Source organism: Martes martes, assembly GCF_963455335.1.
Source record: "Martes martes genome assembly, chromosome: 6".
In the NCBI taxonomy this organism is placed as follows: domain Eukaryota; kingdom Metazoa; phylum Chordata; class Mammalia; order Carnivora; family Mustelidae; genus Martes; species Martes martes.
In genome coordinates, this window is record NC_137893.1 from 70461045 (window position 1) to 70484835 (window position 23791).

Here is a 23791-nt window from a genome sequence, read left to right on the forward strand (position 1 = left end):
ATGATGTGTTGAGAGAATGACATGGAATTCAGTGCTGCTGGCACTACCAGGACACTGTGTACAGACAGAACAGAACAGAGGGCAAAGAGGCACAGCAAGCAGGTGGGTGGTGCCACCCAGATCTTTGTATGGTCGGCTACAGAGACAATAAGAAATCAGCAAAGTGAAGAAATCAGATAAGCAATCTACAAAAGCTCCCCTGACTTCAAGGTGTGGGACCAATCAGGTGAAATTAGCAGCAGAGTGCTTCTCTAGGTGGAGTCCGCGACAGTTCAGGGGAGAGCTGAGAAGGGCCTACACTGAGGCAGGGGCAGTGGTCATTAGTAGAAAAAGCCAGATCTGAGACGTATTTAGGAAATAAAAACCAAGAGGACTGAGGAACAGGCCGCGGGACCGGGGGAGAACAAATTCAGGATGACTCCTAGATTTCTTGCTTGTCCACTGGGTGGATGGTGCCTCCACCAACTGAAATACGGGTTACAGAGGAAAGAGCAGGTCTGGGGGAAGGGGAGAAGGAAATAGAAAATGAATCGCATTTCAGACATGTGGAGTTTGAGGTACCTGTGGGACATCCAGGTGGAGATGTCCAGTAGGCAGGTGGAAATACGGGCCTGGTGCTCGGGGGAGAGGTCGGGGCTGGAGATACAGATTTAGGAGTCATCAGCATATAGGTGTTAGTTACAACCATCGGATAGATGAGAAAAAGGTGGCAGGCTCTTGGCTAAATCACCTGGGTAGGCTATTACAACACTGGATTTACTTGATAACTGCCAATTAACCTTGCCAATTAACAGATCTGGCATTAGGAAAGAAGACAGTTTATAGTTATTTTAAAATATAAAAGTTGGTTCTGTATGAGTTCTGTTATAGAAATTTACCTAAGAACATGTGCCATGAAAATCACCCAGGATTTTCAAAGTTCCAGCCTATTTTATAAAACCTAGATATTCTTATTTTAAAACTCTCAACAGAAAGGGCCCTGCAGATGACCCATTCGTACCTTCTTGAGCAGTTGGTACCATCCAAGTTGTGGTAGCTGTTGCTTTTTTCACATTTTCCATCTCACTCTCATCTGTGATAACTTCCAGGGCTCCAAACTCGTTCACCCGAAACTAGGGACAACATGGTAGAAAGAGGCAACGTTTACAAAAGCGCTCAAAATGGTAATCGTTTCATGGCTGACACATATAGTCTTGAAGCAAATTGATTATACTTTCAGCAAATATATATATATTATAAAATATATACATATAATATATAAAATATATAAAAATATATTATTTTTTCAGCAAATATATCTAGATGAGCCCTCTGCTAATATTAAGTCCTTTGAGTTTTTACTAATCTAAGGATTCCGGGATGGAAAAACAGAACAAAGCAGCAAGGTACTTCTTCCGGTAAAATTACCAACGAATCCTGCACTGTGCTGGTAGAATTGACTGCTCACTGCACGTGCTCTATCATTTCACACACCAGTTCTTGATACGGCTTTTTTTTTTCTCTTTCTTCTTATTTCATATTACTACTTACTTAGTAATCAAAATTAGTAAAAGAAGAATTACTCTTTTCCCAGGAATCAACTTGTCTCACCCAAGTTCACCCAGGCCAAGAGAAAGAAATCTCTCTTCCAGAAATAATGACCTATACACGCAACTCCTTGTATTTCCAAGATGTAGATGAAGAAGACAAGTGTGAGCCACGTGAGCCCCAGTTCTACACTTCTTTCTTTCACTGCTTTTTGGAATTCTCCATCCTATTCACCTGGAGTCCTCCAAAACAACCGGTGAAGTCTATGAGATGTGAACAGATCTACTAGCTACAGGTCAATGCTATCAAAATTACAGGCATTTTGATTTCATGGACATTTTGACTTCAAATATTGCAAATTTCCTCTCATCTCATGGCAAGCTTCAAACCAAGTATGTTTCTGCAATAGCCAGGTTGTACTGTGCATGGGTTGAAGGCTTACCCACCATCTCTGTGCAGGGACACCACCACTATCCTCTTTGAAACAACTAGATTTTCTCTCCTATTCATGAAGTTCAAATTTTCCATAGTCCTCTGATTTTCCATAAAATAAAATGACCTCAAGGATCCACTAACTTTTTAAAATTTATTTAAAAAACAATTTTTTTTTAAGATTTTATTTATTTGAGAGAGAATGAGTGAAAGAGAGCATGAGAGAGGAGAAGGCCAGAGGGAGAAGCAGACTCCCCAAGGAGCTAGGAGCCCGATGTGGGACTCGATCTCAGAAGTCGGGGGTCATGACCTGAGCCGAAGGCAGTCGTTCAACCAACTGAGCCACCCAGGCGCCCGGTTCCACTAATTTTGACAGCTGACGAAAAACTGGAAAGCTCACCATTCAAATCAAACTTTTTGCTTAAAGTTTTTAGATGTTTCACAGAAATATAGATGAGCATGCCAATATGTAGTAGTGAAACTTAAGACCGCCATTCCCCAATCTAAAACATCTATTTAGTCAACATGCCAACAGAACTATTCATTTAATCATTCAAACTATAAGTCAGAAAAGGCTGAGGCAAAAATTACTATTCCTTCCACCAGGAAAACACAGCACCTTAAAAAATTTTATGCATGTACTCTACCATGATTAAAAGGTTTTTAGACTGACAAAGCTTAAATTGTTAAGGGAAGTGAAAATGTTCTCTACTACATATTTCAGATACAAGTTCCCAGCTAACATGTGTTTATTATACCTGGTGTGCTCACCTAAAAATGTCAGCGTAGAAAGTGGCAAAAAGGTAACTGAGAGGAAAAGAGCTAAAAATAACTTTACTTTTTGGAAAACAAAAATTTTTTAAATGATCTACTCTGGAAAGGGACTATTTCAAAATAAAGCTGACAGTACCATCTACTGGGCAAGAGTAGAAAAAACAAGCCATAATGATTACTAATTAATGATACGAAAGAATGAGACAGAAAATCAATTCTGCATGAATGTTTAACAAAACCAGAGGCACGAACTTTGTCATTCAGTTCAGGTAAGTAGTTTTACTTTCATTATAGGTTGACGTTAATTTATACCTGTTTGAAAACTACAGAATGTGAGAAACGGCACCATTGGCATTGCATGGAGTCTCCTGCGGTAGAGGCTTCCAGCCTGCCGCTAAGCTGCAAGGTTGCCTTTCCAACGCTGAGAACGAGAACACCACTGAGATGAATCTTTAAACCAAAGTGCAGAGTTATGACACCTGGAGTTGAGCTTTAGGCTCAACTACTCTCAACGTTAAAAAGTAATTATTCCCACAATACAACAATTAATCCCAGTTATCTTTTCCTTCTAATACTTATTGCCAGTAAATGACCTATAGCCGAAGTACAGAGGAAAGATACCATGACACTGAGGGACACAATGAACTCCTGGAAGCCAGGGATCCATAGCTGGGCTTTTGCATGAAAATACATGCAAAATTATGTCATAGTTCTGGGAATCAGGTTCATAAGTTTCATCATATCCTTAAAGGCATTCTATAACCCTGAAAAAGTAAAGAACATCTACCCTAACCAAATTTACTTTATGTCAAAAATTAACCTCCAAGCGTTTTCAAAGTACCCTATCGTATGCAAAAAGACATAGGGGTTACTTTTTTTTTTCTGGCTTCTCAGTTTGGATTTACTGTCTTTCACAATGTTACTATTGTAGAAAATGCTGGACAACATACGCTGGTAGGTGCTCCCAGCATTGCTGGAGTTCCACAGATGGGATTCCAGAAAGACTGACACATTCTCCAACATTTTTTTACCCCAATAAAACACCAGGTTCTGAAGTGGGTAATGCTTTTATGAATGGTTTTAGAGCCATGGAAACTTGAAATAATCCCTCTTACTTCTTTTTTCAAAGTTATTAGTTCTTTTCATCCAGACATCTAAAAAGCAGCATTAAAATTTATCGTGTGGCTCCATTCCATAATCAAGAACGTCAAAATTATAAACTTTACAAAAGAAATTTATTAAGCACATCAAATACATCGGCTGACATTGTAATTTGTTCTGTTGGTGGATACATTTAGGTCAGTCAGAAAACAATTATGCCTGAAATATATAAGGGGTGACAAAGGTTGGTTTGTTTGACTTGGCTTGAACGACCTTTAACTGATTCAATTCTCTTCTTTCTTTTTGCTTGTAGAGGCAAAGGGTCCTTTGCTGATTTTTGCCCGTCTTTAATAGCAGATTATTAAAAGATGCTGCTGAGGTTACTCTTTTTGTTTTATTACTTTCCATGCTGAAATGTGAGTTCTACTTACCAATCTGCTTTAAGAGCAAAGATTCTGGTAACTACATGTTTTTGAACATTAATCACAACAAGGCAAAACTGCGCACTATGAGCGCAGTGAATTTTCCAGTTGGGTTTCTGCATGGCTGCTGCAGGGTCTTGCTCTCAGTTAAGTGGCAACTATTCTTACTAGATAAGATGCTATCGCTCTCAGGAGTGTATCTGCATTCTACTAAAGGATTCCAAATGGCTAAATTCTCATGACCCAGAGGAATAATTCTCTGTGGATAAATTTCAGACACCAATTAGAAGCTCAGAGAGAGAAACTGCTTAGGGACAAGGAGCCCTACCATGCACCTCTCCACTACCGCTGCCTGCCTGTTCTTACGGCTGGCCTTGAGAAATTCATCTACAAATACTAATATGCCATTTTACAGAAAAATTAGGCAATGGCACAGTTTCTAAAGCTTGTTTAAGCAAAAATGTCTTATGGATGACTACAGTATTTCCAAGAGGGTCCGCAGACACCTGCCGTTCTCCTGTAACACTAATACTTTCTTAGGCTAGTCCTTCCTCTGAATGTCCTTCTCTTTCTTGTCTGCCATCCCTGCACACAGCAGTCTTCATGAAAACGCCTATTTTCAGACACCTGAAGCCCACGTGACCACTACTTCCCAAAGCCTCCCCGATCCCTCTAGCTAAAATAATACCACCTCTAAACTGCTCTAACATTTTCCCTGTATCTCTTTTGTTATGAAAACATCTCCTCCCTTTAGGCTGTAACATAGCAGTGTTAAGAGAATCAATTTCAGTATCAGAAAAGCCCAACTTTAGATGCAATTCCGCCAATATCTTGACCTTGGGCAAATGCTTTAACCATTCTGGGCCTCTGTTTTCCCATGTGTAAACTGACAACAGTGACAGGAAATACCTCAGAAGGATTAAATAAAAAGATGCAGATAAAGGGCTCATCAGAGAGTAGGTTCTCTATTCTTTCCACTCCTGCACGCAAATGAAAAGTTCTTGCACTGTTTTATATAAAGGTTGGTTAATTCAGGACGAAGGGGGCAAGGGGACCCAGCAACAGGAAACGGTATACAGACCAAGGTTTGAAGCCTTCACTAGCTAGTTGGTCTGGAAAGGAAACAAGATGGCACAGAAGAGTGAAATGAGAAGCAGCTGGAAGAAAGAAGGGGCCAGATCACCAAAAACTTCTGAGATAAACTTTGCCATGAAAGACAGGAAACTGCTAAAGGATTTTAAGCAGAAGAGTGACATAACTTGATTGGCCAGCAACATTTTACAGAGAAACATTCTTTCAAAATGGCAATAAACTGAAGCATATAAAAACCTGTTCCCATGATAAGAAACTGACTTCTGTGCATTGGCTGACTGTATGGACTACATTAATCTGAGCAGCCTGTCTTAGGAGAGTCTTGTTTATGAGGAAATCCACATGGCTATACCCATGAAAAAACAGAAGCTTCAGTAACGTAAGATAGACAAGGCACGATGTCAGAGAGTAAATCTCATGCTTTATTCAAAGTTCTTTTAAAATTTTATTTTTGTGAAAAATCAATTTCTCAATCAAGTCTCTTAAGTGACTCAGATATTAATATCAGGAGCAAGTGATTAAGAAACCCTAAGTAACATAATCAACTGGCTTGTCCTTGAATCTCTTCAAGTAAAAATGGTTATAAAGTAGAAAAACAATTTTTTAATTATTTTTTTTTTTAGAAGTGGGGTTTCAAACTGTCTACAGTATATATAGTGAATTGGATACATGGCAATTACCCAGGTAATTAGATGAGCCTAAAAGTCAAATAAAATAAACCAGATTATAATACCCACTAAGTGGCTTAATTACCTGATTACCTTAATAAAAGTAATAGGCTAATTCCTAAAATCCATTGCTCAGAAAACCCTCAGGCAATTTAAATTTCTGAAGGAGGGAAACTTCTCAGGGATAGAAAGTTCAAAATCTAACTGAACAAAAATTATAAATTTCATCATCTACTGACACCAAAATAATGCAACAAAAATGTACAAGGAAAATATAAGAATAAAGTGATAAAAAAAAGGCAGCTTACATAATATTTCACAAAGCCAGAAAAGATACAATTTGTTAAGTGTTTTCCATGTTACTTTTTTCAATCCTTATAACCACCTTGTGACATAGATCCTATTTCCTCATTTTTTGGATAAAGATTCTGAAACTTAGGAAATTTAAATAACTTGACAAAGCTCATGTAGCTACTATGAGGCTGACATTATGAGCGTCTGGAACAGTTTTTCCTTCTCACAAATTTCAGCACTCGATTCCCATCATATCTAATCCAGATGAACATTTGGAGAATGTTAAAGCAGATAAAATCCTTAGTATTCATTTAATTCCTTATTTCACCAAAAAGGAAACCGGCCCAAAGAGACTAACTGACTTGTTCAAGGCCATACAGAACTAAAACTAAAACCGTATTTCCTTTCCAGATTTCACTGAACCTCAACGCAGTAATTTTGTTAAGCTAAACTCAGATATGTTGGCACACTACAGTTAATTCAACCTAACCCAACTAAAATCTAAGTATTTTTCCAATGACAGACTATCCAAATTTCACCACTGAGGATGAACTAGAGTGGACCTGGCTGAGATACTTGTCAAGTAGAAACTAAAAGGTACTGGATTCCAGGAAGCCACTATGAGGGGGCAGGAAAGTCTATTCAAGATAGACCAGAACACCGAGCACTACAGAGGAAAGCTAAGCGACAGCCAGTTAGGTTGATCAGAAGTTCAAACACCTGAGTGACCACGTACAAACACAAAGTCTAAAAGGCCAAAGACATGGTTCAAGGTCCCAGAGATAGGACTAGAGCAAAAACACATTAAAAATGAGAGCTGGGAGTGACTAGCCTCCCCGATGAACTTGTATAACTATGTTTCACAGGGCAGCAGAGGTGGTCCTGCCATGGGTTTAGGGAGACTTGAGGCAAAGGGCAAGGTGAGCACACAAGGAAAGAAACAGGCTGAAGCATCACTCTCTGAAGACAGTTCCCATCTATATAAAAGCAACTTGGTTTACAGCAAGGACAAGCTTTTGAACAAGTGATTATATAAATAAAAATCCATATTTACAGTATAAATAATTTAAGGGAGGAGAATAGCCCTGTCTATTAAATATTTTAACATTATCCAGTTTTAAAAAGAGAAAACTAGGGCACAGGGAATGTGGTTATTCATTTAAAGTTATAAAGTTCATGACTACAAAACACAGGAAGCTAGGTCCTCGAAGCCTACCATTTCCATATTTATTGTCCATCATGATAAAGTCAAACCGGGATGAACCTCTGGAAGCTACAATCCAACTCCTGCAAAATACGCAATAAGCACGTATTGCCAGAACATTCCCATCCACCACCACAACTGAGGAAGACTTCTCCCAAGTCGTCAGCATTTCAAATTGTCTTGAAGATTTACTGTAGACATCTCAGCATCACATAGAACATAGAGCGTTTTGCTTAATGCTTTTAATTCTTGTTTCACACGTGTAGTCAAGTTTATTTTAATAAATACACACAGATGCACAGACAGATAGCTGTATTTAATAAAGACAGCTTACCTTTAAGTCACTTCCTGGTAATGTGCCTACTCCATCTTTCCAGTCCATAACACTGAATACATCAAACTCTTGACCACTTGCGCTAGAGGCAGATTCAGTCATGATTTATTTTTGAAACTGGAAGGGGGAAAAAGGCATATCATAAATATTCTACATACAAATCAGTTTTTATTTTAGTGGTCATTGCCCTGGTTTCCAAACATAATTTTCTTTTTCTTTTTTAATATTTTATTTATTTATTTGACAGCCAGAGATCACAAGTAGGCAGAGAGGCAGGCAGAGAGAGAGGAGGAAGCAGGCTCCCCACTGAGCAGAGAGCCCGATGCGGGGCTTGATCCCAGGACCCTGAGATCATGACCTGAGCCGAAGGCAGAGGCTTTAACCCACTGAGCCACCCAGGCGCCCCTCCAAACATAATTTTCTTGATCACAAATCCCATACCCATAGAGCTAGAAAAAAATGCTTCAAAAATATCACTTTTTTCCTAGTGCAATCCCTGGTAAATTATAGAAGAAAAAATATTACTAAAATTTATAAATTAAAAAGTGTCAACTTTCCTATTCTTAAAAAGGAATTCTCTGTTTCACAGAATATTCACCTAAAATAAAAAATCACGATACATATAAATAGAATTTCTTGCCCACTAACTAGTTTTTTTGTTGTTGTTGCTTTAAGATATTGAAAAGAGAGTGGGTATAAAGGACAGAATCAATATTAAATGTTAATAAATAAAATGAAGCCATTTAGATAAAAAACAAGAAAATTCCAATCCATTAAGACTGTCATCTACACCAGTCAATTAAGTTTGCTATATCAATTCAATGAATTCACAGTGTGACTGATTCTTTCAGTAAATTGATTAATTTAATTCAGTTGAGATATCTGCCAATTTGATGTTCTGGAAAATAGGGAAGCAGTCTTAAAATACACAGCAAACACGTATAATAATAAGGCTTTGTTAAGATAACCAAGTCAGCTAGCTAACTGTGATAATGCTTTTAATTTGCATTTTTTAAAAATTATAAAACAGTTTTCCATAATCATATTGTTAGTGGTCACATTGATATTATTATTCCAAGACTGTTGTGTACGTGGTATGAGATTTAAAAAAGTAAGTAATTATGTTGGTGTCATTGATATGCAATGAAAGATGGGTAAGTCCTCAATTTGAATGGAAGTATCAGTATGTATTCATAATGCACTTTAATATTTTAAAAATATGTCTATTTTCTAGCTTTGTCTAACAAAATCTAGAAACAACCACCAACCAACAGTATGGAACAGCCAAGTGCTCAGACTGTGGTGTCTAAATATCATTTCTCTCAGGTCTTCCCAGTGAAGAGGCTGATTTCTGCTCAGTGGCAGATATGCAAGATGAGTCTGGAACTGGTCAACAAAAAGCAAGGAAGCTATCAAAGACAACAGAGCTCATATCAAAAGAATTCGGAAGCCAACTTGAAGAGGCTCCTGCTGGACAAACTAAGGATAAGATTCCTACAATGAACTGAAACACATCAAATGAGTTTAAATCCATGAGTTCATACTGGTATTGAAAATCAGCCAACCAACCAAGAACACCTCCTTGATCACCTTTTGAGACTACAAGGGAACCAACTCATCATCTGGAAAAAGAAACAAGGATTTATTCTGCCTACATTGCATGAGACCCATGCAAACTGTATCTCAGGGTAACCAAATCATTGGTGAGAGGAAGTTTCAGTTTAAAAAGAGTTCCGCTAATAAAGAAGGAATAACAGAACTGAAACATTTACCATTTTCAATCCTTGAAAAATGAATGGCTTTGGCAATGGCCAGCGATGACCACTAATACAAACCCAACACCATCTATCAAGTCATCTTGCCAAGAAAAAAACAAAATCAAACCTAATCTGATCAAGTCTATTTACAGGAAATACCAGAGACAAAGAGACATGTTAAATCACACCATAAAAATACATAGGGAGTAAACTTCAGACTGTCAGAAACTCTTGGGGTAACAATCCTCCCAAGTGTGGTCCACAGACCCTGGGAGGACCTGAGACGCTTTCTAAAGGCCCAAGAAGTCAAAAGTACTTTCATAAAAATACTAACACATTATTTGGTTTCTTCGCAATGTCAGCGTATGACATCTGCATTGATGGTACACAAGCAACAGTGGGTAGACAGTTGGGCTGCCCAGCGGTAGGAGTAGTCGTTGCCTCCTTTACCACTGTGTACTTATAGGAAACAAATGCCAGTTTCACCAGAGACCATCCTTGATGAAGTATCAAGATCAAGATCAAGATCAAGATCAAGGATGTCAAGTAAAATGACAACTTTCATTAAATCTTGATACTTAAAAACACATCTTTTTAACATTCTGTGGGATAAAATGGGAAGCACACATCAAGCCCTTGGGTGTGTCAAAGCACCAAGGAAAAGCACCTGTGAACTGTCTGAGATGCTGAACAAGCTGCTCTTCCATGGAAGGCCACTTATTTAACAAACTGTGTTCATTCGGGTTTGGCTATCTGGCAAATATTTTGTCAAAATAAATGAAGTGAGCCCATCAACCTCATGGGAAACACTGACAGCATTTGTTGCTGAAGATACAATTTGAGCATTCAAGGGAAGACCATGATTTTGGAAAACGTGTACCCTCCACCATGGGCTTGACAGCTTCCCAAGAGCTAAATACTTTTCTAAGGAGATGGGTGGTGATATTCATGAACAGGATTTTTAAAATATTTTATATTTGACACATGTCAACATTTGGGAGATTTGCGTAACTCAGTGAAGCAGTATTTTCCCAATAACCGTGCTTGATGTTGCAAAATTATGCACGGAAAGGATCCATTCCAGTGCCTGACAGACCAATGGATTTTAATGTAACATAGTATGAAAAGTTCATTGTTGGGGTTTTGAATTGCCCACTACTGCAACTTACCTTTAAGAAACTACCACTTGTCAACTTTTGGTGTAGTATCACAGAAGAATGTCCACCGTTAAACGAAAAAACTTAAAGTAGTCCTCTCCCTTTCCAACCCCACATCTGTGTGAAGCAGATTTTCTTCATACACTTCAGCAAAAACAACATATTGTGACAGACTGAATGCAGGAGCCGATATGAAAATCCAGCTATCTCCTATTAAGCCAGACACTAAAGAGACTTTCAAAATGTAACACAGTGCCACTTCTCTCATTTTCCATGATGGAAACTATGATTATGTTTCATTAAAACTGTGCGGACATATATTAACATAATGGGTTTGCTACTGTTATTTTTAAGTAAGTAGTTTAAATTATGTATTTTAATTCTGAATACAGGAAATATTAGTAGATACAACCCATACAAACAACAGCTCTTTGGGGTTTTTAATCATTCTTAAGAGTGTCAGAGAGATTTGAGAGCCACTGCTGTATAGGATAAAAACTTGGCTTTCTGACACACAGACACATACACATGCACAAGGCCAGGAGTAAAAAAATACATGGAAGAGGAAATCTGAAACTTAGATTAAGAGATTTAAGAAGCATATTAATAAATCACAATATCATAATTCACGGATCTTATTTGGACCCTGATTTAAACCATTTCTTAAAGACGACGACAAAAATTAGGAAGGAAAACATGAATACCACCTGGCTATCTGATGAGGTACAAAAATGTTGATTTTTCTGGAGGGATGATGATGGCATATACTTTCAAAAGGGGACTTCATCCCTGTCAACTGAAATTGACAGATGGAATGATTAAGATAGGAATTTGCTACAAATTAGTCAAGAGGGTGAAGTGGTGAAATAAACAGGCAACCTGCTAGTAATTCTCAAGAAGTCTGAAGGGCCCACAGCAGTTTATTATACTACATCTTTCATTTACAAGTGCTTGAAAAATTCTATTTTATATTTTATTTTAAATTCTATTCTATAAAAGAAATATTTTAAATGTAATCTCTTTAGATACATAGTATACATTTATTTTTAAATAGTCAACAGAAAAAACCTGTGTTTCTTTGAATTATAGTTAGCTTTTGTTGAAGTTTATTGGATCCCTCCATATTCTTTCTTCCTTTGTCCCCTTTAAATGAGCAAATTTCAAGTGTTACATATTGCCTACTTCTGATCATTTCAAAATTTGTACAGTCTGAATTTGAAGAAGTACTAGATTTCACTATCATTAGACCTCACCCTTAAAACAGGAACTAAGATGTGAAGGCCTGAAGAAGATTAATCTAAGAAACAGAGAAGACGTTAAGAGAATTAAGACTTGTGCTTAAGTACTCTATGACTCCTACCTCACTAATCAGGGATCAGCAACAAAATCCACTTCCCTGTGAAGTGTTGGAGGAGTGGCAACTTTTTCTTGATAGACAGTAGAGTGACGGAATAATTTTTCCCCCTGGTGGATATACTGGGTAACACCTGAGTGATCCATAGAAAAGGACTGTTTTACTGTTCTTTCTTTTTTTTTTTTTTTTTAGAGAGAAAGATCTTCCTTTTTTTTTTTTTTAAAGATTTTATTTATTTATTTGACAGGCAGAGATCACAAGTAGGCAGAGAGGCAGGCAGAGAGAGAGAGGAGGAAGCAGGCTCCCCGCTGAGCAGAGAGCCCGATGTGGGGCTCAATATCAGGACCCTGGGATCATGACCTGAGCCGAAGGCAGAGGCTTTAACCCACTGAGCCACTCAGGTGCCCCTACTGTTCTTTCTTTAACTACAGTTATCACCAGGTACTACAATTATACCAGTCAGACATACTATATATACTTTTTAATTTATTAATTCAATCTCAACCTCTTCCAGAAATGGAGTCAAAGCAGCAATTTACATATATTATTTCATTTATTTCTTGCTCACAAAAAGATTGATTCTAAAATCCCTCCAGTCTACACTGAAGAAAATGAGTTGCAGGGGTCAGGAATTTACGCAAAACTGTATCTGGTGGCATGGCCAATATCTGAAACCAGGTCTGATTCCAACCATAGGCTTTTTTTCTCAACCACTGTCTTGTCTTGTCTCAGAGTCTTACACCTCTAAGAATGTGGCTAAACCTACTTTTCCCTAAGTTACTCCTTTAGACATGACAAATCCAGAAACAAATTTACTAGGGCTGAAGTTCTTGATTTATGTATATCAGTGCAATGTGTATCCTTTTAATAAATATCAAATACATGCTTATTAACAAAGTGTCATTAAGGCACATATACAACAGAAATAGAATTTCAGTCTTTTTGCACTTAAAAATCATAGCTATATAAAATTGACAATGACAAAATCCTGTGACTAGGAGAAGGAATAGAAAGCAGGAGAAATCTAAAAGTTAGCACTGTACAAAACCTGCAGTAAATGCTCATGACACATTTTTGGAAATACTTAGAATTTGCTTTTGTTCCACAAAACATCGGTAACGTTTCACACTGTACTCTACCTATAAGCACATATCTAAAATTTATAAAAATTTCTATTCATTGTTTCACTTTAAGGTTTGTGAACACTGTGTAGAAAATATGATAGCATAAAAATATTTACCATGTGTTCTTTCCCCTTATCTGATTTTGAAGCCAAATAGCTACTCGCACTATCACAAGAAGGCTGAATGGCTAGGACATTGTCTATCATCTCTTCATCAGACAGAACAGCCATAAACCAATATTATTTTAATAGAAGCTCCTTCTTCATGACACCCTAAGTCTTCCTCCCTTGTTTTCTTTCTCCAGAAGTGCATACTTGCATACATACAAAGTCCTTTCATTTCAATCAGTTGGGGTCCTAAGAATGAAGCAGTTTGTTTGTTTTAGGAACTTAAAATGCTTTGTTTTATGTTTTCTTTAATTATCACCTGGTGCTATTCCACAACTCCATGTGTAACCTTTATTCCACAGACCATAAAAAGCAAGTAGATAGTAGAGTTACTCACAAGGCAAGTCACAAACAGCATTTCTCATTCTGCAGAAAATCTCATCCCCAATCTCTTGTTAATGATGCTGAGATTTCCTAAAGAAGCGTCTCCAAAGTGCACCATGATGGGTCCTCTGCACTATCAGCCAAGATCCACCATTTTCCTCTAAACCTCTTCTAAATCCTAAGAGTCTCCCAGCCACTGCTGATGTCAAGAAAGACCAGTGTGGGGGTTCACATATCCAGCAAATACACCACTGTAGCTTTTGATCTTTTGATTCCCACTAGCTTTCCTATCATGACTAGAAATGGCTAAAATCAAGCATTCTGATGTCCAAGGTGCTTCTACCAATGCCCACTTTTAGGAACCGATGACTTTACTGAGGGCAGAGACCATTACTGTTGACACAATTCAAACGTATTAGACTCCCCAAGTCCCTCTTTGGTGCAACAATTCACTTTAGATTTTACTCATTTTTATGACAATCTTGTTGCCCTAAACCTCCAACAAAAGGGCTGGAAGACAGATTAAACGACATGCAACACTGTCCTCAGAATCACCTTCTGTATCTCTCTCTCCTGCACCATTCCTTGCCTCTAAACCAAAGCTTTGCAACTCGTCTTTCCCTTGGGACATTGTATCTAATGGATGAATGTGCTCAGTCTCTCACGTGAATAAATCCCTGGAAGCCTCAACCTACCATACACCACTAGTTTTCAAGAAACAGCAGGCAATGAGGAGATTAGTTAATATCTTATACTCAAAGTTTCTATGTTATGAGGATATGGGGAAGCAGGCCCTCTTGTGCATTGACGGTGGCATTATAAATGAAAACAACCTCTCTGGAGATCAATTTCCAAGAACAGATCCTCCAACTCAGCAGTTCTACTCCTAGAAATTTATTCTATACATACTCACACATAAGAAAGAAGGAAAAATGTAAAGTGTTATTCACTGACTACGGTCTAGTCGTAAGGTCAAAAAACTGGAAACAATCCAAAAGTCCATCAATTAAGGACAACTGCAGCACATCCATATGGCATTTAATGCCATTATAAAAAACAATGAGCTCTTTACGTTGTGATACAGAAAGAGCTCCAACACAGGACTAATACTCTAATTTTATGCCAAGTATAAAAACTGTGTCCTACCGCTTCTATAAAACAAAGGGTATACATATGCTTATTATACAGGCAGACATCCTCTCTGCAAGGATTCGTCAGAAACTGGTAACAACACTGGCGGCCCTCAGGAAGAGGCAACAGTTTGCTGCAAGACAGCCACGGGAGGGAATCTGCTCTCTAGACATTCCTTTATACCTGCTGACTGTTCAGATTTTTTTAAGAGGGAAAAAAAATTAATGAAAAAAATGCTTCAAAACCCCTTCTCATGTCAATTCAGAATAGATCGTGTACTGAATGGCAGGTCTTCCCATGAAAATATTTAGTTTGTGATTGCTGCCAACAATGGAAGCAATAGCAGAGAAGTCACTAAGGGAAATCAACTTCCCCAAAGCTCTTGGGTCATTTAAATAGTAGGTATTTAGCGATATATGCAAATGCATCAGCTCCACAGATGGATGAGAAGAGGAAGGTAAGGTTCACTTCTCCCCCAACTTGGGTATCAGAAATACATAGTAGATCACTGGCATTCACGGATTATTTATGGCTTCTATTGTTCCTGAGAGGCACCTGAAGTTCCCGTGACGTTCAGCGATTTGTTATCTTTCAGAGACATGACTGTGAATGAGACATACCATGAAGCTGAGGGGCAAGGGCAAGTCGCCTGGACCAGCTGCGGTCCAGGGATGCTCTTACGCAGAGCACTGAGTCTTAGTCTATGGCCGCTGTAAAGAAAGAGATAAAACATCGTTTCTTGTTAAGAAATGAAACAAACAACATTAACTGCTAGCTGATTCTACTGTTGATGACAGAATGAGGGGAATATGGAAAAGTTTATGAAAGCGCTAGGCCTAGCCACAAAATAGAAGTTTCAGATAAATTAAAGACTGAAATGTCAAATGCAATGATGACTCAGACACATTGTGTGAACAAAACTACCAAATGCTCCAAAAGGAAGTAAGTAGAAAAGATGTGTGAATTTGTTTCAATAAGTGCTCCAGACAGTACAAAAATTGCTCATCAAGCAAGATAAGTAGTTAAGGTCTAGAGAGATGATTTACATTTTTCAGTTACACTTTAGTAATCTGAAGGAAGGAATTGTATATTACAATGATTTTTTTCTCAAGTTGAACTGGCGATTGCCTTGGGATATATCCTTCACAAATGTCAGGAATCTACCGTTATCTTATTTTGACTGGAGATAAGCAGTTTCTGTGTCCTTCATAATCCCCCCTTCACACAGTCCCTTCATTCATATCTGCCACTGAGTGGATCAAACAAGCAGCGGCTCCAAGCAAGGGGCACGGACCCCCCGGTGCCAAGCTCCTATGGCAGAGTCAAGGTGAAGAAACTTTCTAGCACTGAGACGAAGACAAGAGTCCCTCGAGAGATAAGTCACCCAATCCAGGATGCTCAAAATCAAATGAAAAAGTGGCCACTACCTATAAACCAAAAGTCTGGATCTGCAGATAAAGTGAGAAATAAAGATTATTAAGAAAGGGAGCTATAACTGTAGCTGGGCCATTCTTGCTCAAACCATGGTTTTAAAATAGTACATTTAAAAGAATGGCTAGTTAATGTTCACTAACAGCAGTTAAAGAGTTCAAATAATCTTAGTTGCTTTTTTTAGAGTTACATTTTATAGCTTTATAGTTAACCGGTGTGTTCTTCAAAAATAAGGTACAGAGAGGATCTGGCTGTGAGTTGGGAGTGGTTATAAAATGGGGATAAACATCACCTCAAAAGCAGAATCGGGTTAAAAGTCTCCCATTCAGATGAAAGAACTGAGATACCAGCACCTGGTTTTAATCAGTTCGGGCTAAAAGGACAAGCTATCTTTTGCAAAGAGTCAGGAATGCTAACCCTAAAAGCATCATCACAAACCGAACAAAATAATTCATGGATCATCCTCAAAACCTGCCCTGAGTGCACCAGTTCCCTCTTCCATCCCTCACCCTTTCCTCAACCACTTCCTTCCCTTCCTCCTCTCCATTTCACTTTGCAAAATCTGACAACTGCCTACTCAGTAACCTCAGACCAGTTAACCTCTGGAAGTCTCAATTCCCCCACCTATAAAGGGTGGAGAAGGGACCCTTCAGTGAACAATGGTGAAGATTCCATGAGATAAATCAATTAATACCTTAGCCTCGTGCCTATCACGTAGTAAGCAGTCAATAAAATGTTAGCTTTTTATTGTAATTATCTGGTTTAACAATTATTCCAGTTCTCGAGTGACCTTAAAAATATCAGTGACTTTTCTCTTATTTAATTGTATTTCTGTAGTATCTCTTACGGTAAGGCACCTGTTCAAAATCTAAATACCACAAGACTCAAGATCACTCCATAAAAGCAGATATTTTATTGTTCATAATATCTCATGTTCACATAGCTCCAGAAAAGACTACTAGCTCTTTTTATACCTCTTCACACTCTTCACCTATTCTGCCCATCCCCCGCTCCCCTCCGCTTTGGCAACTAGCAGTTCGTTCCCTATATCTGAGAGTCTGTCTTTTTATTTGTCCATTTGGGTTTTTTTCAGATTCCACATACAAGCGAAATCATGTGGTTTCTGTCTTTCTCTGTATGATTGTTTCACTTAGCATAATTCCCTCTTGGTCCATCCATGTTGCTGCTGAAGGCAAGATCTTATCCTTTCGTATGCCTGAGTAATACTCCTGTGTGTGTGTGTGTGTGTGTGTGTGTCTGTCTGTCTGTGTGTGCGTGTGTCTGTGTGTATCACATCTTCTTTATCCATTCATCTATGGCTAGACACTTGGATTGTTTCCATAGCTTGGCTATTGTAAGTAATGCCACAATACACAGGGATGCATATATATCTTTTCAAATTAGTATTTTTCATTTTCTTTGGATAAATAACTGGTATTAGAATTACTGGGTCATACGGTATCAGTATTTCTATTTTTTAATTTTTTGAGGAACTCCTATACTGTTTTCCATGATGGAGGCACGAAATTGCATTCCCGCCAACAGCGCGTGAGGGTTCCCTTTATTCTACATGCTCGCCCAACACTCGGGACTTCTTGTCTTTTTCACACTAGCCGTTCTGACTGGTAAGAGCTCTTATCTCATTGTGGTTTTGATTTGCATTTCCAGTATGGTGGGTGATGTCAAGCATCTTTCACTTGTCCACTGGCCATGTGCAGGTCTGCTTTGGAAAACTGTCTATTTAAGTCCTCTGCCCATCTTTTCATTGGATTGGTGTGTGTGTGTGTGTGTTGCATTGTGTAAGTTATTTATATACTTTGGATATTAACCCCTTATTGGATATATCACTTGCAAACACCTCCTTCCATTCAGTAGGATGCCTTTCTGTTTCGTTAATGGTTTCCTTTCCTGTGTAAAAGCTTTTTATTTCGTGGACTCTCAACAGTTTATTTTTGCTTTTGTTTCCATCGACTATCACCCTTCTTCAAAGGACAATACTTCCAAGTGACAGAGAAGGCTCTGCCATAATGGGAGGGAGCTGGGCCTGAAGGCCAGGCTCTCTCTGCTACCATGCTGGTCTGACCACACACTGCAGGCCCGGCAGAGGCTTTGCAACAAAACTAGATGAAAGGCCAGGGCAACATCTCCTAGTCTATTCCTCAAAACACAGCCTTTAGGAGACCATTTATTCAGGGCCTGTGATGCGGTTGTTTTGTTGAGAGAGATGCGAATACCCTGGGGGTCTTCAGGACACGTACAGCGCACGTCAGCAGCACTGTGGCACCTGGGAAGTACTGGCCAAGCCAAAGCTTCCCATGGTCCCCTCGCCTTGTGACTCTATTATCACAGGGCATCGAATTCCATGGAGTCCTCTACCCCCTGCCCCCGGCCTTTGGGAAAATGCTAAGCTATGGAAAATAAATTCAGGAAATAACACGAAAGTAGGGAGCATTTACAGGAATAAAACGGACTCCTCTTCAGGTTAGGATTCAGCTACAAATGCTACCTTCGGATCTAGTTCCCAACCTGCATCCGAGGGATGAGACTCTTAGTGTCTTAGATCGGAGAACGCCCTCCGGACATGTAGTCCTTGAAGTACAGGCTGGAGAAAGTGATCCTGAAAAAGATATGGCCTCTGACTCCTCAGGCCAGTCTACCATTTTCTGACTTACTCTCTGATGGCCTGCACCCTTGTGACCTCAGCTCTGAGGTACACAGCCAATAAGGGGCAAACACACACACTCACAAATACGCGGCTAGAAAAGGGTGACTGGCCAAAGGCAAAAAGTCTAATATACATGAAGGGGATACAGACAGACCAGAGCAGAGGGGTCTCCTCCATGAGTTGCCATTTATTTTAAAGGATCTCACCAACCGCAGCCTGTTTGACCCTCACAGCTACTCTTACAACTGATTCCATTTTACAGGCAAGAAAATGGAGGTTATGCAGCCAAGAAACAAACTTTTGTCTCCCAAGACAGTGGCCCTCAGACTATCCCACATGGCCCGGCACATTGCATTTTAGCTAACACAGAAGCCAGTCTAGTCTGAGGGTGACAAGCACGGGCTCCGGGGCCACAGCACCTGGGTTTGAGTCCTGGTCTCCTATTTTCCAAACTACTGCATAATCCTGGGCAGGGTATGTAACCTCTCCTGAGCCTTAGGCTCCTTCATCAATAAAATGGAAGGGGAATGTCTACTTCACAGAGTTGTAAAAATCCGTGTTTTGATCATGCGTGCTAAGAGTGTTTTGCACATGGCAGACAGGCAGTACACGGAGCTGTAGCTATTTTGAAGAAAACAAAACAAACTGCACTCCAGTGTCCACGTTCCCTCCAGGCACCAGTTTACCCAGTATCTGAAGCATACCAGAGCACAGGAATGATAACGGCAAAGGCCGAGACCTCTGCACTACAAAGCCTAAGTGATATCTCAGGAGTCCAGAGGTGAAGGTAAGGAAAAATGGGACGTTAAGATCAATGGTTAGACTCTGGATTTCACAGACATGGAAAATTTCCAAATGAGTTAATTTTAGTTTTGCCACATTCTTATAAAGAAAAGAATGTTATAACAACCAAAAAAGTCAGAAGGATATAATCTCTAAATGATGACCCAAGAGTAGACCACTGGCAACCTTATGGGTATTTTTGTTGAGGAGGTACAAAAGCTTCCTCACATACCAACTGCGGTTCCAGGCCCTGCAAAAGGCCAGTAGGAGAAAGAAAGACCAGAACTAGGGATCGTCCCCAAAGGAGACTAGAATAAGTCCCTCTCTTTATAAGAACTGGAGTCTGTGTATGTGATATGTGCCAGAAGAGAGACTAGGAAGAACGAATCTATAACCCCATCACAATACTTCTGACAGTGTATCGTGATCATCTACTTAGACCAGGCGTTGGAGGAAAGGGACCTTGATTTATTCATTTCCTTATCCCTTATGAATACCCATTGTAGGTATCAATAAAATTTACTAAGTGAATGAATAAAAAGAGAAGGGGAAAATGCAACAGACTAGTTGTGGGTGGGAATTAGGGAGAGGGGAAATCAGAAAAAAAGATCAAACTAAGCCTGATGGTGGGTATTACGGAAGGCATGTATTGCATGGTGCATAAACAATGACTTCTGGAACACTGAAAAAAAAATTAAATTAAAAAAAAGATCAAATTCATTTGTCCATCTATCTCATATTCTTCAGTGAAATTCTAACTCACAGCTAGGCTGCTAAGTATTCACTTGCCTTGTTGGCAGAAGCGTAACATTACTGCTCCAAGAAACCCTCCTTATTTAAGTGTCAGTGGAGGACACATCAAAAGAAGTTAAACTCAAACCTCTTAAGCAGGCTTATTCAATAAGGATAAGAGACAAATCTAAACTCACACTTGAAGCATCTCTCAACAAACACATATTGCTACAAAGAAAAATTTTCCTTTCAAATCAAGCATGAAAGATACCAGCTTTGATATTCTACTTGCCCGCCTGATAAGAACTCTGAATCGCACACATACTGGAATTAAGATCCTGTTGTGGAAAGATGTAAAATTTTGCCCCAGGGCCCAAGTTCATAGATTTTAGGCAGGCAAAACTCTAGATCATTTCAATGTAAGAAATGAAATCTCAGGACCGTCAAGAACAATCCTTGAGAATCTGGGTCTTCTGTCCACATCTATCCTTATTTGGTAGATGACTGAGTGGCAACTAATCCCCACTTTCTCTAAATATGAAACTGAGGGACACTTGGGTGGCTCAGTGGGTTAAGCCTCTGCCTTCGGCTCAGGTCATTAACCCCGGGGTCCTGGGATCAAGCCCCGCATCAGGCTCCCTGCTCAGTGGGGAGCCTGCTTCTCCCTCTGCCTCTCCCTTCTGCCCCTCCACCCCGACTTGTGTGCGTGCACACACACTCTCTCTCTCACTCTCAAGTAAATAAATAAGATCTTTAAAAAAAAAATACGAAATCAATTATGGGATGGTTCCTTCTTAATTGATATTTTCTCAAAACCTGTATCTCCTGGCCGTATGCTAATGACAATGATCCTATTAATGCAGCTATGGTTTATCTGATTTGCTACCTTTTCTGCCATGGAGATTATACACAAAGGGGTAGTCACCGAAAGCAACCTTTACAAAATCTCAACTTCCTGCCTTCCCGCTTGTTACTGTAAGAAGGATGAATTATTTGAGATTCTGTGGCCTAACCTACTTACTTCCTCTAAAGGAGGAACAGAAAATGAAATATGCCTTTCAAGAAAAAAAAATGTACATAGAAAACGAAATCACAAACTGATATTAACAGGCCTATGGCATATTTAATATACTCTCATCAAATGCTTTTATTGGAAGTTTACTTTTAGTGTAGAGTGCAACATATCTCAATTTGAGGCAAAAATATCCTGACAAGTGCTATCATATCATCAACATCACTACACTAATAGAGTCATAATAGAAATTTTACACCCATTAAGGGGACTCAAAGGGCATAAAAAGAACAAGAACCTGTCTGACACAGATATGTCCATGCTTATGCAAAATATGCAGAAGCTCAAAAAAGAAAAACTAAAAGTAGTATCTTGTTCTTTTCTCTTATTTCATTTCATAATTTTTAAATGCTAAAAGTGGGATCTTTTTTCTTACTCGCTTCATATTTTTATAGAACACAGAGCTAAAATTAAGAGATTTACACTTGATTTCTCTTTTGTATCTAATAAAGTAGATGTGACCAGATTTTATTTCTCTCACACGAGTCAAGTCTATAGGTTTATCTTGATAACCATTTGTAGCTAAACTCCTTATCAACAGATTGAACAGCTAGGCCTCAAATCCACCAAATAAGAACACAAAGCGACAGGGTGAATTATTTCGACTGCTTAACAACCTGACCACTCTGATCTCTTAGGAATTTCAATTCATGGTTCAGGGTTCAGTCAGTGTAACAGATGCAGGGAAAATAATCAAATGATTTTGGGGGCCTGAACAATCCTACTCAAAATGTTCAACTACTGAAGGAGTTTAACGTTACAAAATTACACGTAACGTAAAGCTACCATCCAATCTGAAAACAGCCTGCCTATAGCACGTGCTCAAAAAAGTTTATAGAGACAGAGCTCCCTTAAAGGAGAAACCGTCTATTACCCTATGATCAATGCATGCAGGGGTATCCTTCTACATCAGACTGAAGCTCTGTCTGATGGACCATAACTCATATTCCAGAGACACTATCTGACTCCCACTGCAGTACAGAACCAATGAATAAATAGAGACTCTTCCCTTCATCTGGCAAGCATGAGCATACTCTTCTGGTTAAAGAGTGTAACAGTTACCATAGCACTGTTGTTGAATGTATTATTAGTCATATTTCCTGTTTTCTTTTTTTTTAAAGTTTGATTCCAGCATTCTACACTCAGCCCTGCCCCCCACTTCTCCCCACCAATATCTCTATACCTCCATTTATTTTTCTTCTTCCCTTTAATAATCCTGCTTCTGAGAAAACTCCATCATCTTTTGTGTTCACTTTAACACATTTAGGTCCCATCCTTTCTACTGACTGACTGATCTGCATTTTTTGGGAACTAACCCTATTGCCTCAACTAGTCTCTTCCTACAAAGAACAAGTGAAACCTTTTTCACATATAAGCCCAGTAATTCTCATACCTAATCTGAGTTATGTTTTCTCAACAGTTTGTGATCATTTTAAGGCCATGAGCCAGACCAAGGTGTTTCTTTCAGTATAATTCAGTAATTGGTCTTTCCCCAATTCTTGGTTTAAAAAAGAAAAAAAAAAAGGGAAAGTGAAGAGATAGAGTTTTCTTCCCATTATTTTTTCTGCTACCTGTTTGCCATTGCTTATCTTAGTAAACCAATCTATAAAAGTGAGCACATTAATCTGGAAATGTGTTTTCTTTTTTTTTTTTTAAGATTCTTATTTATTTATTTAACAGAGATCACAAGTAGGCAGAGAGGCAGGGAGAGAGAGAGGAAGGGAAGCAGGCTCCCTGCTGAGCAGAGAACCCGATGCGGGGCTCGATCCCAGGACCCTGAGATCATGACCTGAGCTGAAGGCAGAGGCTTTAACCTACTAAGCCACCCAGGCGCCCCTGGAAATGTGTTTTCTTAAAAATATTCTAAGAACTACTTTTTCAAAAATTAGAAACTAAAGACCTAACAAGACAATCATAAGCCAGTATCAATTTCCCTGGTCCCAGCCCTTTCAAACTGTATGATATGAACTTAGACAAGTTACTAAGTATCCCTGAGCACCAGTTTGCTCTAAAAGTAAAATAATACCAACTGCTCAAGGTTAGGGAAAGTGTTAGAGATAATAGTGCTGACACTAGCACCTGGGAAGACAGAAGGCACTTAGCATTTGTTGGATATATAAATAAATGAATGAATGGATCAAAGAATATAAAGTGCCTAGCTCAATGCCTGACATTCAGAAGGCACTCAATATACAATCATACTTAATAGAGCAACATTTGGCAGTGTTTTACAGAGGGTGCCCCAC

General features: G+C 38.9%; 1 protein-coding gene across 4 annotated transcripts in view; it reads right to left on the reverse strand.

Annotated features, from left to right (window-relative positions):
• The window catches only part of L3MBTL3 (L3MBTL histone methyl-lysine binding protein 3), a 111610-nt gene that overhangs the window by 80472 nt on the left and 7347 nt on the right, over positions 1–23791 (reverse strand). For all 4 annotated transcript variants that reach the window (XM_080805795.1, XM_080805796.1, XM_080805793.1 and 1 more), the window contains exons 3-5: positions 7849–7965; positions 1001–1112; positions 562–636 (exon numbers count right to left, since the gene is read on the reverse strand). In XM_080805795.1, the coding sequence (XP_080661921.1) occupies positions 562–636; positions 1001–1112; positions 7849–7950 (289 nt within the window). In that variant the 5' untranslated portion in view covers positions 7951–7965. The remainder of the gene's footprint in view (positions 1–561; positions 637–1000; positions 1113–7848; positions 7966–23791) is intronic.